The sequence below is a fragment of the Gekko japonicus genome, unplaced genomic scaffold (assembly GCF_001447785.1).
Source record: "Gekko japonicus isolate JY-2015 unplaced genomic scaffold, Gekko_japonicus_V1.1 scaffold210, whole genome shotgun sequence".
In the NCBI taxonomy this organism is placed as follows: Eukaryota; Metazoa; Chordata; class Lepidosauria; order Squamata; family Gekkonidae; genus Gekko; species Gekko japonicus.
The window spans coordinates 1,548,484-1,566,189 of NW_015168658.1; the positions used below are offsets into that span (position 1 = coordinate 1,548,484).

Consider the following 17,706-nt stretch of genomic DNA (forward strand, 5'->3'; position numbering starts at 1 on the left):
CAATAGAACTACTGCAAATGGTGCAAATCATGCAAATTCTAATTTGTATTAATGCAACAATATTGAATCCGATCCATTGTACACTTATGTTTTACAGAAAATACGGACGTCACAAGATGAAATGAAGACATCAGCAGATGAAACTGGACGAACTCCCCCGGAGTAAACATTCGTTTCGAGGTGTCTTTTTCATACATAAGAACTCCTAACAAGAAACATATTCATTACTTATTACAGGAACATAACCCGGCAATAATTAAATCCAGCATATAGCTATCATTACATACATACAGCTGTGCACCCATATGAACACGATTCTGAATATGTTTCTTGTTAGGAGGTCTTATGTATGAAAAAGACACCTCGAAACGAATGTTAACTCCGGGGGAGTTCGTCCAGTTTCATCTGCTGACGTCTTCATTTCATCTTGTGTCATCCTTATTTCTGTAAAACATAAGTGTACAATGGATTGAATTCAATATTGTTGCATTAATACAAATTAGAATGTGCATGATTTGCACTATTTGCAGTAGTTCTATTGTGTTGGTTTATGTCATATTGCAACCCCCTTCATTTGTTGTGATTCTGCGAACTTAGGCAGATTAGGAGAGGGAGGGCAGGGAGGGTTCCCTCAGTGCTTAGTTCTCGTGGCCCTTTCTTACATGCCCAGGGACATGCCGACCGCCAGTTTGAGGGCAGGAAGCCATTTTCCTCCAGGCCAGTTTGGCCGGGGATCCTGGAGGTTTTTCGCCATCTTCTGGGCATAGAGCAGGGGTTTGGGGGGAAGTATTTGTGAATGTCCTGCACTGTGCAGGGGGTTGGACTAGATGATCCTGGAGGTCCCTTCCAACTCTGTGACTCTATGATTCTAACAAAGATCTGTTCCCCTGGAGAAACTGTCAGCTTTAAAGGGTAGACAGTCACTATGGAGTCATATCCCCTTAGGAGGCTTACATCATACACCTCCCCGCCATTTTATCCTCACAACAACCCTGTGAGGTTGACATAAACAAACAAACGTCTCTTTGTACAGGGAAGCACAGGACCCACAAGCAAGATGACACAGAACAACATCTCCAACCCAAGTCCCTCTTCTTCCACCCGTCTTACCGGGCGGCCACCTTGGAAAACGACATTGCCCTGGTGGAGCTGTCCGAGGAGGCCACGGTGAATGATCACGTGATACCCGTATGCTTCCCGGAGGGCCCCCAACCAAAAAGTAAGAATGTTTCCCCCCTTTTCAGACTTTCAGTGCCAGTTCAGGGAAGATGGAACTTACAGAGCAATCCTCCACAAAGCTACTTGTCTAAACCCACTGAAATTAGTGGGCTTAGATTGCAGTGACTGAACAGGATTCTGTTGTACGGGATAAGAACATAAGAGAAGCCAATGTTGGATCAGGCCAATGGCCCATCCAGTCCAACACTCTGTGTCACACAGTGGCCAAAAATACCAGGTGCCATCAGGAGGTCCAGCAATTGAGCCAGGACACTAGAAGCCCTCCCACTGTTGCCCCCCACCAAGCACCAAGAATACAGAGCATCACTTGCCCCAGCCTGTAAGTCCCTATCTATACCTTGTGGCTAATAGCCACTGTGGACCTCTGCTCCAGATGTTTATCCAGTTCCCTCTTGAAGCCGTCCATGCTTCTAGCTGCCGCCACCTCCTGTTGCAGTGAATTCCATGTGTTGATCACTCTTTGGGTGAAGAAGGACTTCCTTTTATCCGTTCTAACCCGACCGCTTAGCAATTTCATGGAGTGCCCACGAGTTCTGGTATTGTGAGAAAGGGAGAAAAGTACCTCTTTCTCAACCTGCTCTATCCCATGCATAATCTTGTAAACCTCGATCATGTCACCCCTCAGCCGTCGTTTCTCCAAGCTAAAGAGCCCCGCGCGATTTAACCTTTCCTCATAGGGAAAGTGTTCCAACCCTTTTATCATCCTAGTTGCCCTTTTCTGCACTTTCCCCAATGTTATAATATCCTTTTTGAGGTGTGGTGCCCAGAACTGCACACAGTATTCCAAATGAGGTCGCACCATCGATTTATACAGGGGCCTTATGATACTGACTGATTTGTTTCCAATTCCCTTCCTAATAATCCCCAGCATAGCATTGGCATTTTTTTTAAAAAAAAAATTATTTTCAATTTCTATCCTGCCTTTCCGGGGGAACTGCAGTCGCACACCATCCCGACGTTTTCAGTAAGTCATCTACTACGACTCAAAGATCATGATGACCATGATATGAAGAGATAACTGATGATATGAAGGGAGAATTCAGGGCTCAGATAAGAAGGAAGGTGTTGCAAATTGAATTTGGCTAAATGTAGACACCCTGGCCCAGGCTAGATGGATCTCATTAGATCTCAGCAGGGGTCGTTTCGTAGAAAAAGAGCTAGGGGGACTCATTAGCATAACTCATTAGCACAGGCCACACCCCCTGACATCACCGGAAGTGTGTCATAAGGCCACACCCCCTGACATCACCGGAAGTGTGTCATAAGGCCACACCCCCTGACATCACCGGAAGTGTGTCATAAGGCCACACCCCCTGACATCACCGGAAGTGTGTCATAAGGCCACACCCCCCGCCCCCAACGGTCCCGGCCGCCGCTGCCGGCCTTGCAGCTCCACTGCCGAGCCCCATGAGGGGCCCGGCGGTGGACCTGCAAGGCCGGCGGGAGTGCAAGGAAGCCCCGCGGAGGCCCTCCCTGGCCCCAGGCAGGCAGGAGTGGGGAGAGGCAGGGAGGAAGCAACTTACCCTCCCTCTTCTTACCCTCCTCCTGGCTGAATGAGGGCCGGAAGCGGGGCGGCCAGAAGCAGGGGGCAGGGCTTCGTCATGTGCCCCGCCCCCCGTACCTCACCCGGGGGAACTGCGATCCCCCGCGATCCCCCCCGAAATGACCTCTGGATCTCAGAAGCAAAGGAGGGTTAGCCCCGGTTACTACTTGGCTGGGAGACCACCAAGGAACTCCAGGGTTGCTATACAGAGGAAAGCAATGAGCAAATTAGGCCTCTGAATGTCTTTCGCCCTGACCTGGATGGTCTAGGCTACCCTGATCTCATCAGATCTTGGAAGCTAAGCCGGGTCAGTACTTGGATGGGAGCAGGGCTTTTTTTGTAGAAAAAGCCCAGCAGGAACTCAGGAATTCATTAGCATATTAGGCCACACCCCTGACAGCACAGCTCGTTCGCCTATTAGGCCACACCCCCACGTTACCAGAAGTGTGCTCATCCAGCCACACCCACCTTTTGCTTCTTATTCTCTTTGCCTTGTTTGTGGTCAAAACCCAGGGCTTTTTGCATGTTAGGCCCCACGCCCCTAATTGTAGCCAATCCGAATGAGTCCCTGCTGCTGGGTGTGGCCTGTTATGCTAATGAGTTCCTGCTGGGCGTGGCCAACTCGGGAGCCAGCCGGAACTCCGTTCCTGTGCGTTCCTGCCCAAAAATAGCCCTGGATGGGAGACCCCCGAGGGGAGTCGAGGGTTGTCCCACCGGGGTATCATAGAGTTTCCAGCAATTTCTACAGCTACCACTTCACTTCTGAGTAGCTCCAGGAATCACCAGCAACTCTATGGTAAGTATTTTCCATAAGTAGATGAGGCCGTTTTTGTTCTGTTTAAATTTCTTCTCTTGGGATGCTGGCTGGCGGTCTTCTTTGCCTTATCCAGGTGTGCTGGATCCCCACACATATGGTTACCAACCTCCAGACGGGGCCCAGAGATCTCCCAGAATTACATCTCATCTCCAGACAACATAGAGCAATCCCCCTGGAGAAAATGGCTGCTTTGAAGGGTGGACTCTAGGGCATGTTACCCCACCGATGCCCCTCCCCTCCCCAAATCCCACCCTCCCCAGGCTCCACCCCCAAATCTCCAGAAATTTCCCAACACAGAGTTGGCAACTTCACAGCCTCCTTCCTCCTCAGGGTCAAGCAGGTCTCTTCGAGGGTTTCCAGCTCTGGGTTGGGAAATTCCAGGAGATTTTGTGGGCTGGAGCCTGGGGAAGGCGGGATTTGGGTAGGGACTGGACCAGTGTTTCCTCTAAGCTGAGTTAGTGCGAGCTAGCTCCCAATTTTTTAGCCTCCGACTCACACACAGATTTCTGTCTCGGCTCAGGAAGGGACAGCTCCAGAGCAGACTAATTCACGCAGGAGCCAAATCACCCGCTCCCAACTTTAATGCCAGTAGCTCACGAAGTAGAATTTTTTGCTCACAAGACGCCACAGCTTAGACGGAGCGTTGGACTGGACCTCACCAAGGTATAATGGCACAGAGTCCACCCTTCAAAGCAGCCATTTTCCCCCGTGGTCTAGAGATCTGCAGTCTGATCTTCATCATCTGGAGTCATCATGTGCAATTCCTCGTGTCTTCCCTTAAACCGATGTGATGGTCTCTTTCTTCCCGCTAGATGCCATGGTTATCGTCAGCGGATGGGGAAAGCAGTTCCTGCAACGTCTCCCGGATTCCTTGATGGAGGTGGGACCAGCGTTTATTCTCCCAAGGGAGTGTGGTCTTCTTAAAAAGTAAAGGTAAAGGTTTCCCTTGCTCGAAAGCCAGTCGAATCTGACTCTAGGGTTGCGGTACTCATCTCCGTTTCAAAGCCGAAGAGCCAGCGCTGTCCGAAGACGTTTCCGTGGTCATGTGGCCGGCATGACTAAACACCAAGGCGCACAGAACGCTGTTCCCTTCCCACCGAAGTGATACCTGTTTATCTACTTGCAATTTCTTGCTTTCGAACTGCTAGGTTGGCAGGAGCTGGAACTAGAGACGGGAGCTACCTCCGTCATGCGGCACACTCGGGTCTCGAACTGCTGAACTACTGACCTTCCACAGCCTGCAGTTCAGTGTCTTACCCACTTGAGCCACCGCAGCTCCTAAGAAGAAGTGTTCTTCTTAGGATGAAGGAAAGAGAGGAAGCTTATCCACGGGGCCCTGTGGAAATCTTTTGACAGTCTCCTTTAGAATAGAGTCACAGGGTTGGACGGGGCCCTGCGGGCCATCTCGTCCCACACCCTGCTCACAGCAGGATCAGCCCAGAGCAGTGTTTCCTCTAAGCTGAGTTAGTGCGAGCCAGCTCACCGTTTTTTAGCCTCCGGCTCACACATTTTTGCCTTTGCTCAGGAAGGAGGGCTCCAAAGCAAACTGATTTATGTAGCGGCCAAATGGCTCGCTCACAGCTTGAATGCCAATAGCTCACAAAGTAGGATTTTTGCTCACAAGACTACACAGCTTAGAGGGAGCATTGGCCTAGAGTATCCCTGACAAGTGTTTGTCCAGACGCTCACCACCTCCCCAGGCAGCCCATTCCACTGCTGAACACCTCTGACTGTCAAAATGTTTTCCCTAAGACCCTTCCCGCCCTGAATTTAAACCCATTCTTGCGAGTCCTCTCCTCTGCTGCCAACAGGAACAACTCCCTGCCCTTCTTCAAATCCTTCAAGAGAGCAATCCTGTCCCCCCTCCACCTCCTCTTCTCCAGACTAAACATTCTCCAGACTAAACATTCCTCAGCCTTTCCTCATCGGGTTTGGTCTCCAGGCCCCCGATCATCCTCGTCGCTCTCCTCTGCACCCGCTCCACTCTGTCCACATCCTTTCTGAAGGGAGGCCTCCAGAACTGTGAAACCGGTTTAGGTCTGTGGTGTAGACGTTCCCTCAGAGGCAGGAGGTATCGCGCCATCTGAGGCCCGTTTACCTCAGTCGGTCAACCCACCAAGCACCCTTTTTTGTCCCACAGATCGAGATTCCGCTGACGGATCATGTCGTGTGCCAGGAAGCTTATGCCAGGCTTCAGAAGGTCATCACAGAAGATATGATCTGTGCTGGAGAAAGAGAAGGTAGGGCCAGGGCAGAAGCGGGGAGGGGCCGTGGCTCAGTGGCAGAGCATCTGTTTTGCACACAGAAGGTCCCAGGTTCAATCCCCGGCATCTCCAGTTAAAAGGACCGAGTGGTGGGTGATGCGAAAGACCTCAGCCTGAGACCCTGGAGAGCTGTAAGGAGGGGCTGTGGCTCAGTGGAAGAGCCTCTGCCTGGCATGCAGGAGGTCCCAGGTTCAGTCCCCGGCATCTCCAGTTAAAAGGACCAGGCAGGAGGTGATGGGAAAGACCTCAGCCTGAGACCCTGGAGAGCTGTAAGGAGGGGCTGTGGCTCAGTGGAAGAGCCTCTGCTAGATATGTAGAAGGTCCCAGGTTCAGTCCCCGGCATCTCCAGTCAAAAAGGACCAGGCAGTAGTTGTTGTGAAAGTCCTCTGCCTGAGACCCTGGAGAGCCCCTGCCAGTAAAAGTAGATAACATTGATGGACCAATGGTATGATTCAGTAGAAGGCAGCTTCATGGGAAGGGGCTGTGGCTCAGTGGCAGAGCCTCTGCTTGGCATGCAGAAGGCCCGAGGTTCAATCCCCGGCATCTCCAGTTGAAAAGGACCAGGCAGGAGGTGATGGGAAAGACCTCAGCCTGAGACCCTGGAGAGCTGTCAAGAGGGGCTGTGGCTCAGTGGCAGAGCCTCTGCTTGGCATGCAGAAGGCCCGAGGTTCAATCCCCGGCATCTCCAGTTAAAAGGATCAGTTAAGAGATGACGTGAAAGATCTCTGCCTAAGACACCCTGGAGAGCTGCTGCCAGTCAGAGGAGACAATAATTATTATTATCATCATATGACCTTATGTGCAAAATAGTCAGGAGATCCTAAGATTATCTGGCAGCTAGAATTTCTTGCTCTTTAGCATTATGCACCCCTAGGTGGCGAGCTAGGCTTGTTTTTAAGACAAGAGCCATTTCAGAGACGGTTTGCCATGGCCTGCCTCTGCATCATGACCCTGGTATTCCTTGGAGGTCGCCCTTCCAAAGACTAGCCAGGGCTGCCCCAGTTTAGCTTCCGAGATCTGATGGGATCGGGCTAGCCTGGGCTATCCAGGTCAGACAAGAGGAGGCAAGACTGTCCTTTGTGGACCAATGATGTAATTCAGCATTATTGGGATATTTGGTTAATATAACAGAGTTTTGCTCCGCATTGCAAGACTAGATCTAATGAGTGGGAATTACAAGGGAGTCGTTACTGGCTAAATATCAGGAGAAACTTCCTAACTGTCAGAGTGGTTGAGCTGTGGAACGGACAGCCTCGGGAGGGGGTGGATGTTCCTTCGCTGGACGTTTTCAGGCGGAGGCTGGACGACCATCTTCCGGGTATGTTGTAGGGCTCTCTTTCGGCTCTGCACCTGCAGAGGGCAGGGGGTTGGACTAGATGACCTGCAAGGTCCCTTCCAACTCTAACATTCTACTCTAACATTCCAACTCTAACGCCATCTGTCACCAGGGCCAGGGTGTTCTCGGTGGTGGCTCCTACCTGGTGGAACGAGCTCCCGGAGGAGCTCTGGGACCACTTTGTCATGTCTGACCCCATCTGTTATTTCTGCCATCTAGGGCACTTGTATTTTATAGGAATTATCGTTTTATTGCTTGTTTTATTCTGTTTTTAACCTGTGGGATTTTGGCATACGTGCCCATCTGTTAGTCGCCCTGAACCCATCTGGGGAGGGCGGGGTATAAATTTAACAATAAATAAATAAATATGATTCTATGATACCAATTTATGTTTGCTCCGGAGCTCATCCCTTTCCTGAGCGAAGACAAAAAAAAATGTGTGAGCCAGAGGCTAAAAAAACTGAGCTGGCTCACACTAACTCAGCTTAGAGGGAACACTGGGAAAGGAAGTAGGCCGTTCTCACTTCCTAGAAATAGCTGGGTTTGTAAGATCAGACGACCTGAAGAACTGGTTATGAAAGGACAGTACTATCCGGAACTTGTGCTGATGAGTTATGCTGGTTTATGGAACCCCAGCTTGGATTGATAGGAGCTTATTATTTAGAGCACCGGCACTTTGTTTGTGATTGACTGTTTTAGTCTGTTTTTAGCTGTTGAATCACGGCACATGCCTCTTTGTTAGTCGCCCTGAGCCCTTTGGGGAGGGCGGGATATAAATTTAATAAATAAATGTTTGGAGATTCCGAGTAGAATATTGCAGCTTGTGGAAACTGAAAGGTGGCCAAGCATCGCTGGCTCTTCCTTTTGTCCCCTAGGAGGAAAAGACGCCTGTAGTGGAGACTCCGGGGGCCCGATGGTCACTCTGAACAACCAGACCGGAGAATGGCAGCTGATCGGCACCGTGTCTTGGGGTGACGGGTGCGGCTTGGGCGACCGCTACGGGGTGTATTCCAACGTGTTCCTGAGCCTGCCCTGGATTAAGCAGGTCACCGGAGTGGAATATTGAATACTGAAATCTCCCAGCGACGTCCAGCGTGAGAAGGACCCCTGCCGGTGGAATGGTCAACCCCATCTCTCACTTTGACCTCTTCCCAGGACGGCCCTTGGCATTCGGTTGGGATAAACTTGGTTCATTCGTTCACGGAGAGAGGCAAGACCTGGCCTGGTTCTTCCTCTCCACTGAACTGGACTCAGTTCCAAGAACCTGGACCTGACCTGATGCAGACAGCTCAGAGATAACTTTGACATACGTCAGTCTGGTAGATTTGAGTCAAGGTGATTCGGACCGCTTCTGACAGGAAGATTAACAAAAAAACCCTTCAAGCATCGCACACTTCTGCAGGCCACTGATGTCTTTAGAAGGATGGGGGCTCAGATAGCATTGAGAAAGATAATAACCCTTTATCTGCCTGTAAAATGCATGTTCACAGAGCCTTAATTTGCCTTGGAGCCATGCGGGGAGGGGGGGAGAGGAGGGTTAACCCTTTAGCCTCCACTTGGTTGCAGAAATCAAAACCAATTCACCCACTGCACGATTAGTATTTTAAAGAGGAAGTTAAAGGTAAAGGTAAAGGTTCCCTTGCTCGAAAGCCAGTCGAATCCGACTCTAGGGTTGCGGTGCTCATCTCCGTTTCAAAGCCGAAGAGCCAGCGCTGTCTGAAGACGTTTCCGTAGTCATGTAGCCGGCATGACTAAACACCAAGGCGCACGGAACGCTGTTACCTTCCCACCGAAGTGGTACCTATTTATCTACTTGCAATATCTTCCTTTCGAACTGCTAGGTTGGCAGGAGCTGGGACCAGAGACGGGAGCTCACTCCGTCATGCGGCACTCAGGTCTCGAACGGCTGAACCACCAACCTTCCACAGCCTGCAGTTCAGCGTCTTAACCACTTGAGCCACCGCATCCTTTAAAAACAGGGGTTTTTTTCCGTTTAACACACCAACACTAAAACAGTGAAGTTGGGTTCAAATAGCAATACCAAGTGGAGGGTGTAGAGTTAAAACCCCTCCTCACTTTCATGCATGGCCAGAGGCAAACTGAGGCTACGCAAACCTGCATTTGGCATGTTATTTTGCGTCCTTTTTTAGGTCTTAGTAAATTAGAGCCACTTTGGTGTAGTGGTTAGGAATGTGGACTTTAATCTGGGAGAACCGGGTTTGATTCCCCACTCCTCCACATGCAGCTGCTGGTGTGACCTTGGGTCACTCACAAGTTCTCTCAGAGCTGTTCTTCCAGGAGAGCCAGTTTGGTGTAGTGGTTAAGTGCGCGGACTCTAATCTGGGAGAACCGGGTTTGATTCCCCACTCCTCCACTCGCACCTGGCTGGATGACCTTGGGCAAGCCATAGTTCTGATAACAGCTGCTCTTGAAAAAAGAGCAGTTTCTGTCAAGAGCTCTCTCAGCCCCACCTACCTCACCGGGTGTCTGTTGTGGGGAGGGGAAGGGGAAGGAGTTTGTAAGCCGCTCTGAGACTCCTCTGGGTAGTGAAGGGCGGGGTATAAATCCAAACTCTTCTCTTCTTCTTCAGGAGCTGTTCTGGAAAGAGCTCTCTCAGCCCCACCTACCTCACAGGGTGTCTGTTGTGGGAGGGGAAAGGAAAGGAGATCGTAAGGTGCTCTGAGATTCCTTTGGGTAGTGAAGTGCCGGGGAATAAATCCATTCTCCTCCTCCTCCTCCTCTTCTTAAATACAATCTCATCCTCCTCTTCTTCTCCTTCTTCTGGATAAGAAATCTCAGGGGAAATTCAGTGCAATGACTACTTGACACAGTTGTAGGATTGGGACGGGGGGGGGCATAGCCCTCGGGACACCGTGGCATGACATGTTCATTCCCTGGTACCTCCAGCAAGAAAGAACTCAAACAGAAGGACTAAGAAAGATTCCGCTTGGGGGACTGGGCCGCTACTGCCCGTTAGTGCAGAGATTCTTGAACTAATCCAGCATACGCCTAAAATAAATTAGTGTGTCTCAGGAAGCGATTAGTGGGATTGGACCGGCAAGGCCACACACCCCACCCCCAGGGTACAAACCTCCAGTTGAGCATCTGCTTGGAGACGAGGGATGTAGAGTCCCCTGTTGGAATTTCCCAGCTCAGATCTGGCAACGCTACTGGCAGGATTGCCACGTTCTTCCAAAGGTCGCGCCTCCCTTTGCCCCGTTTCCATCGGTCAATTTCCCACTCAAAGCCGCGCGGCCGCATTTTGACCCGCGGCTTTGCCCGATTTCCCCCGCAGTTTTGTGATCCTCAAAAAAACAGGATCATGAAACCGTAGGAAAAATCGGGCAAAGCCGCGAGTCAAAATGCGGCCACGCGGCTTCGAGTGGGAAATTGACCGATGGAAACGGGGCAAAGGGAGGCGCGGCGGCGGCGCAGCTCCTTGTGCGAAAGCAGCCCCAGGTTCGAATTCCGCACTCGTGCCGTGGAAACTTGCTGGGAGACCTTGGGTTAGTCGTACACTCTCAGTCTAGCCTACCTCACAGGGCTGTTGTGAGGATAAAATGGCGAAGGGAATGATGTAAGCTGCTTTGGGTCCCCATTAGGGGGAAAAGGCAGGGCATAAATGAATAAATAAAATAATAAAGTACAGAACAAAAGATAGAAGGTGCCTTACTTTAGCCTTGGGGCTTGCCAGGCTCTGCTTTTAGGTCCACAGGAGAACCAAGAAGAGGACAGGTCACTTGAGATTACTGTGCTGTTTATTAAGGTTTCACAAGATGTTACAGGCAGGGTGGTGCTTATACAACAATGCAAAATCTTCTGAACACTGGGAATCTCCAAAGGCCATCTTGAGATGTCACTCCATGGGCCTAATTGTTGGTCACCAGTGTGTCCCTCTAAGCTGAGTGAGTGTGAGCCAGCTCACAGTTTTTTAGCCTCCAGCTCACACGTTTGTCTTAGCTCAGGTAGGATGGCTCCAGAGCAAACGAATTGATGCAGCACCCTAATTGCTCGCTCGTAACATTAGTGCCAGTAGCTCACAAAGAAGAATTTTTGCTCACAAGACTCCACAACTTAGAGGGAGCATTGGTCCCGAGCAGTGTTCCCGCTAAGCTGAGTTAGTGTGAGCCAGCTCACAGTTTTTTACTCTCCGGGTCACACATTTTAGTCTCCGCTCAGGCAGGATGGCTCCAGAGCAAACTAAGCTATGCAGCAGCCCAATCGCTCGCTCACAACTTGAATGCCAGAAGCTCACAAAGTAGCATTTTTGCTCACAAGACTCCACAGCTTAGAGGGAGCATTCTTCACACATAGGGCTGCCAACCTCCAGGTGGTGCCGTCTCCGCTCAGGCAGGATGGCTCCAGAGCAAACTAAGCTATGCAGCAGCCCAATCGCTCGCTCACAACTTGAATGCCAGAAGCTCACAAAGTAGCATTTTTGCTCACAAGACTCCACAGCTTAGAGGGAGCATTCTTCACACATAGGGCTGCCAACCTCCAGGTGGTGCCTGGAGACCTCTCAGAATTAGAATTCATAGCGAGATGACAGAGATCAGTCCCTCTGCAGAAAATGGCTGCTTTGAAGGGCGAACTCTATGGAATTATACCCCACTGAGGTCTCGCCCCAACCTTCCACAGGCTCACCCCCAAAATCTCCAGGTATTTCCCAACCCAGTGCTGGTGGTAACCCTAGTCACACATCTGCTGTGTTACCCATCAACCAGCAAGGTCTAGGCTGCTGATGACGCCATTACATCATTTCCAGGGTAAACCCAGAAGTGATGTCGTGCCACTCTAGGAATCGTGGAGACTCTATAATTTTGTTATAGAGTCTCCATTGATTCCTAGAGAGGTGTAACATCACTTCTGGGTCCCCCCCCCCAAGTGATAGCACACCATTGCTCAACAGCACCCCCCTGTTCTCACTCCCATGGATTTCCACCTGTTGCAAACATCTGGCTGGAAACCCTACAACATCCAAGGACCTGGAGACTTGCCTAGCTTTCTAAAAGTTGCAGTGACCTAATGACTGCAGACATAAGCACCGGTCCTTGGCAGTGTTCCCTCTAAGCTAAGTTAGTGTGAGCCAGCTCACAGTTTTTTAGCCTCTGGTCTCACACATTTTTGTCTCAGCTCGGGAAGGATGGCTCCAGAGCAAATTAATTTATGCAGCAGCCTAATCGCTCGCTCACAACCTTAATGCCAGTCGCTCACAAAGTAGAATTTTTGCTCACAAGACTCCACAGCTTAGAGGGAGCATTGGGATGCCTTCCCCCAGGCAAGCTGGTTTCTGCCTTCATCGTTATCTCTGATGATGCATTAATTAGCTGAGAAACTGGCAGTGCAGACCTGAAGCCTGTAATAGAGTGAAAGAGGTCAGACAGAGGGCATTCATGGGGTTCAGTAAAGATCCACTTGTCTGTTGCCGTATGGTACAGACAGAAAGATGGATAGCTTTCCAGTTGTATTTGCAAAATCCAACCATCTCTGTCTGATCCACCTGCTGCCTTCACCCATTCTTTTTGAAACAAACAAATAAGGAAAGGTATATATGGTGGGTGGGACCTGACCAGTGTTCCCCCTAAGCTAAGTTAGTGTGAGCTAGTTCACGGTTTTTTAGCCTCCAGCTCACACATTTTTGTCTTAGCTCAGGAAGGAGGGCTCACAACTTTAATGCCAGCAGCTCACAAAGTAGAATTTTTGCTCACAAGATTCTACAGCTTAGAGGGAGTGTTGGACCTCACATATGACTGCCAAACACCCTCCCCCCGGTCTAGAATCTCCTGCCCCAAATTCCATGCCATGCCATGGCGACAGGTGGCGAGATTAAAAATGTATATAAATAAAATATTTAAAGCGTTTTAAAAGTCACCAGCGTCACCTAGACAATCACACCACTTCCGGGGAACACCCAGAAGTCGGGATGCCAGCCTCCAGGTGGGACCTGGTGATCCCCAGAATTGCAGCTCATCTTCAGACTACAGAGACCAGCTCCCGTGGAGAAAAGGGAGGCTTTGGAGGGTAGACTTTGCGGCATTGTGCCCCACTGAGGTCCCTGTCCTCCCCGGGCTCCATCCCCAAATCTCCAGGAGTTTCCCTACCTGGATCTGGCAACCCTACACCCCACCTGTTTGCTGTAGTAATTACGTAGCACAAATCTGTGCCCCGTGTCCTCCCGGGGTCGAATATGGAACACACAGTCGGAGTCCAGTGAATTAGATGATTAACTGTTTATTGCAAAAAAACGGAAATACAGGGCTGGATACCTTAGCACCCAGCAATGCCAAGCTGAATTCTGCCATAACCAGGGAGAGTAGAAGTTCTTATACCCCAAATGACACCACTATAGCTTATACACTGAGGCCCCGGTCACACTGGGGGGAAAGGTGCGGCTGAAGTGCGCCTTTTTTGAGCCGCATCAAAAGAGAAGTACGACGGCAGGATCAGACAGATCCCCCAAACCACTGCACAGTTGCTCCCTGGCATGATCAGATGCCGGGGGGAAGCCACAGATCGGTGAGCAAGGTGAGCCCGCTGCGTATGTGTGCGCCTGCGCAGTTTGGCAGGGGGCCTCGCATGCTGCCGGAGATGGGCGCGCCGGCGATCGCACGGCCGCTCCTGCTGCAGATTTTCTGGTAAGTAGTAGTGTTTTGTAGGGGGGGGGGGTTGGTGTCATGGGCCATCTTAACCAGCCTGAGTCCAGTGTGGCTGAGGACTCCTTGGGAACCAAGGAGCCACATGCAGCCGGCTCTGAACCAGTTTCCGGTGATTCCTAGAGCTACCACTGTCACGTCTTGGTATTCCCTGGAAGTCCCATCGCTATGCTAGTGATCATACCACTCACAGCACCACCCCTTCCCCACACCCTCCTGACGGTCACTAGGCTCAGCCTGGCAATCTCGGTTTCCGCTGGCATGATGGGTGGTATTGTGAGCAGTGTTCCCTCTAAGCTGAGTTAGTGTGAGCTAGCTCACAGTTTTTTAGCCTCCAGCTCACACATTTTTGTCTTAGCTCAGGAAGGAGAGCTCCCGAGCAAACTAATTCATACAGTAGCCCAATCACTTGCTCACAACTTTAATGCCAGTAGCTCACAAAGTACAATTTTTGCTCACAAGACTTCACAGCTTAGAGGGAACATTGATTGTGAGGCCACTGTTTTGCACTGCCGATTCTACGCCTGCCCCTAGATTCGCCCCCTGCTCTGTCCTCCCTAGAACCAGCCCTTCCAATAAGCAACCAACACAAAAATGACACAAGCAGCAGAGATGATGACGCAGCAGACGCAGCAAGGACGAGAAGACGTGGGTGCAGCAGGCGGGCTGGGCGGCTGAATCAGTCTCCTCCTCCAAGAAGTATGAATGGGTGAGATTTCATAACTAGGCAAGTTAGGGGTACAGGGATACCTTGGGCTTTGGGAGATCCCACAATACAGCGCCCTACCCGGCTTCCCATGATGCCGTGCACCGTCAGCTTCCCCATGATGCAGTGCATCATCAGACCTCCCATGATGCCCTTTGTGCAGCCCCATCTGGCAGGCTTCACAAGATTCACTCTTGTGCGGTCCTTTTCCCTCACACACCACCTCCAAGAGCTCGCTACGATGGACACGTTCTCGGTAGCATTTCTCACGGATGTCAAGGATCAGGCGTTGGATGACACTCTCCACCTCCTCCCCAGTGAACTGTGGCTCTTCCTTCTGGGTGGAGGAACAGCGGTGGCACTGTTGCCGGAAGAGCCTCATCCTGACCCGTCCCTGTCGCTCAGCTCTCTCCCAGTGCATGTGGAACAGGATCACGACTTGATACGAGGACCACGTATGGTAGCATTGGGAACACATGAAGCTAATGAGGGAAGGCGGGAGAAGGAAAAGAACCTTCAAGTGAGCAAAGGTCAACCATGACTTCTGACTCTCAAAAAGCTCATCCCCCCCAAAAATCCCATATGGATCTAAGTCGCTACCGGATGCGAAACTAGCTGTTCTGTAGGGTTTATGCTGGACATAAACCTGGAGATTTGCTGGTCAGGCAACCAATTTTTCTCCAGGCCAGTTTGGCTAGGGATCCTGAAGGGGTTGTGGGGTTTTTTGCCATCTTCTGGGCCTGGAGCAAGCAGGCCCATAGCTACAGTGGGGCTTTTGGTGGGGGCGCCCCCTTGCTTAAGGGGACAGCCCCACAAGCATTTCTCATGTAAATGCTTTTCCCCCTTCATTAACTGAACAGTGAAGGGAGAAGCTCCGGCAAAAATGAAGGATGCACAGACAATGTTCGTCTATTGGCTCAGCGCCACCTAATAGAATAGCAGTTCTAAGAACATGGGAGAAGCCAGTGTTGGATCAGGCCAGTGGCCCATCCAGTCCAACACTCTGTGTCACACAGTGGCCAAAAATACCAGGTGCCATCAGGAGGTCCACCAGTGGGGCCAGGACACTAGAAGCCCTCCCACTGTTGCCCCGCCCAGCACCAAGAAGACAGAGCATCCCTTGCCCCAGACCGAGAGTTCCTACCTATACCTTGTGGCTAATAGCCACTGATGGGACTTCTGCTCTATATGCTTATCTAATTCCCTCTTGAAGCCATCCGTGCTTGCAGCCGCCGCCACCTCCTGTGGCAGTGAGTTCCATGTGTTGATCACCCTTTGGGTGAAGAAGTGCAGGAGCACCTCCGAGCAGGTGGGTGTAAATCAGGCTTGTTAAGGAATGCCTATAGGAATCAGACCTGGAGAACTGCAGGTGGTGGAAGCAACCCTGTGAATGGTGCAGCCTCAGCTCTTGACACTGCCTGCCTCCCGTGACCTTTGGACTGACCTTTGATTCTCCTTTTCGGACCTCCCTGAACCTTGCTGATCAACGGCCTCAAACTGCCTTGACTCTGCTTCTCCGAACATCCTGTGAATTCTGACTGCTGCTAAAGTGGTGTTGGACCCCTGGACTGGACTCTTGATTGCGATCTACCTCTGTGGCCTTGCTCTGTGGCCTAGCTCTGCCTGTATTCCAGGACACTTAGCGCCAATGCTCCCTCTAAGCCAGGGGTGTCAAACTCATTTGTTATGAGGGCCGGATCTGACATAAATGAGACCTTGTTGGGCAGGACCATGTGGGTCATAAAATGTAATGCCAGGTAGCGGACAGATAAACTTTATACAGGACACAAACACAAAGATGCTTAAAACATTAGCTCTGTAAGATGCAAACCTGCTTTTGATTCCTTGACATTCACCACAGAACTCTCATGTTCAGAGTGCTGCGTCCAGAACCCAGGTTAAAACACGAATTGGTCGAGTGATTAGGAGAGTCTGGCGAAATAAGCTATGATGCAGCGGCAGACCTCTCTGAGTTCTACTCTTCAGTCATGAAAAGGAGCAGTTTCTTTATCAGCAGCAAACCAAAGCATGGTTAGGAGGAGGGAAGAACATATTTGCAGGACCTGTGCCCAAACTTGAGCCACCCGCCTCCATTTTGTTTCTCCACCTTACAGTTCCTGCCGGTAAGGGGAGGGAGTTAAGCTATGCATCACTTTAAAAAATGAGGTAGGCCACTGTATGTAGGGTTGCCGAACTCCAGGTGGCACCTCTATCACAATGATGTCCAGACGACCGAGGTCAGTTTCCCTGGAGAAAACGCCTGCTTTATACTTGGGGGGAGACGACTGAGAGGTGATATGATAACCATCTTCAAGTACTTGAATCGCTGTCATATAGAGGATGGGGCAGAGTTGTTTTCTGTTGCCCCAGAAGGTGGGACCAGAGCCAACGGCTTAAAATTAAATCGGAAGAACCTTTTCGGCTAAACGTTAGGAAGAACTTCCTGACGGAGCGGTTCCTCATTGGAACAGGCTTCCCCGGGAGGTGGTGGGCTCTCCTTCTTTGGAGGTTTTCAAACAGAAGCTAGATGGCCACCTGACAGCAATGCTGATTGGGTCAACTGATACAAAAAAATAGCAATCTGTGTGAAAAAGACGCTAACACTGGTTCAATAATGACCAAAGTGTTCATACAAATACAACCATGTAAGCACAATATTAAAGTAGAAAAGTTTCCTCTTGAGGTGAAGATGTACAAAGAATGATAAACGAAGAATCCGGATATTAAGAACTCCGTTTCGAAGAATTTCCTCAGTAACTGATAAGCAATATACCTTCAGCAAACACATCTCATAAATGGGCAGTTGCTGACAACACATGTCAGGAAAACCTCAAGGCTTCACATCACACATCCTTCCATAACTGCTGCCTCTACAGGCTAGCAGCAAAAAGCACATAAATGGGCAGTTATTGACAACACATCTCAGAACACAAGAACATAACTCATCTCCGTTTGGGCATAATATCATGGAATGTACCACCTGGAACTGAGTTGATTCATCTTGGATTCATGATGGTAGTAACTGATTGAGCACCACTGTTTTTAATAATGTTGGGTGTTTTAATTATGTATTATATGTTTTACTTCAGGCTCCGTTATTACCTTCCCCTTGTGAGCCACCCTGAGCCATTGGGGAGGGCGGGATACA

General features: G+C 50.4%; 1 protein-coding gene across 1 annotated transcript in view; it reads left to right on the top strand.

Annotated features, from left to right (window-relative positions):
- Nucleotides 1–8,265, top strand: part of MASP1 (mannan-binding lectin serine peptidase 1 (C4/C2 activating component of Ra-reactive factor)) — a 114,499-nt gene extending 106,234 nt beyond the window's left edge. Inside the window, exons 13-16 of the mRNA XM_015415239.1 lie at nt 1,034–1,219; nt 4,412–4,479; nt 5,740–5,839; nt 8,075–8,265. Coding sequence (XP_015270725.1) covers nt 1,034–1,219; nt 4,412–4,479; nt 5,740–5,839; nt 8,075–8,265 — 545 coding nt within the window. The remainder of the gene's footprint in view (nt 1–1,033; nt 1,220–4,411; nt 4,480–5,739; nt 5,840–8,074) is intronic.
- Nucleotides 8,266–17,706: the final 9,441 nt, after the last annotated feature.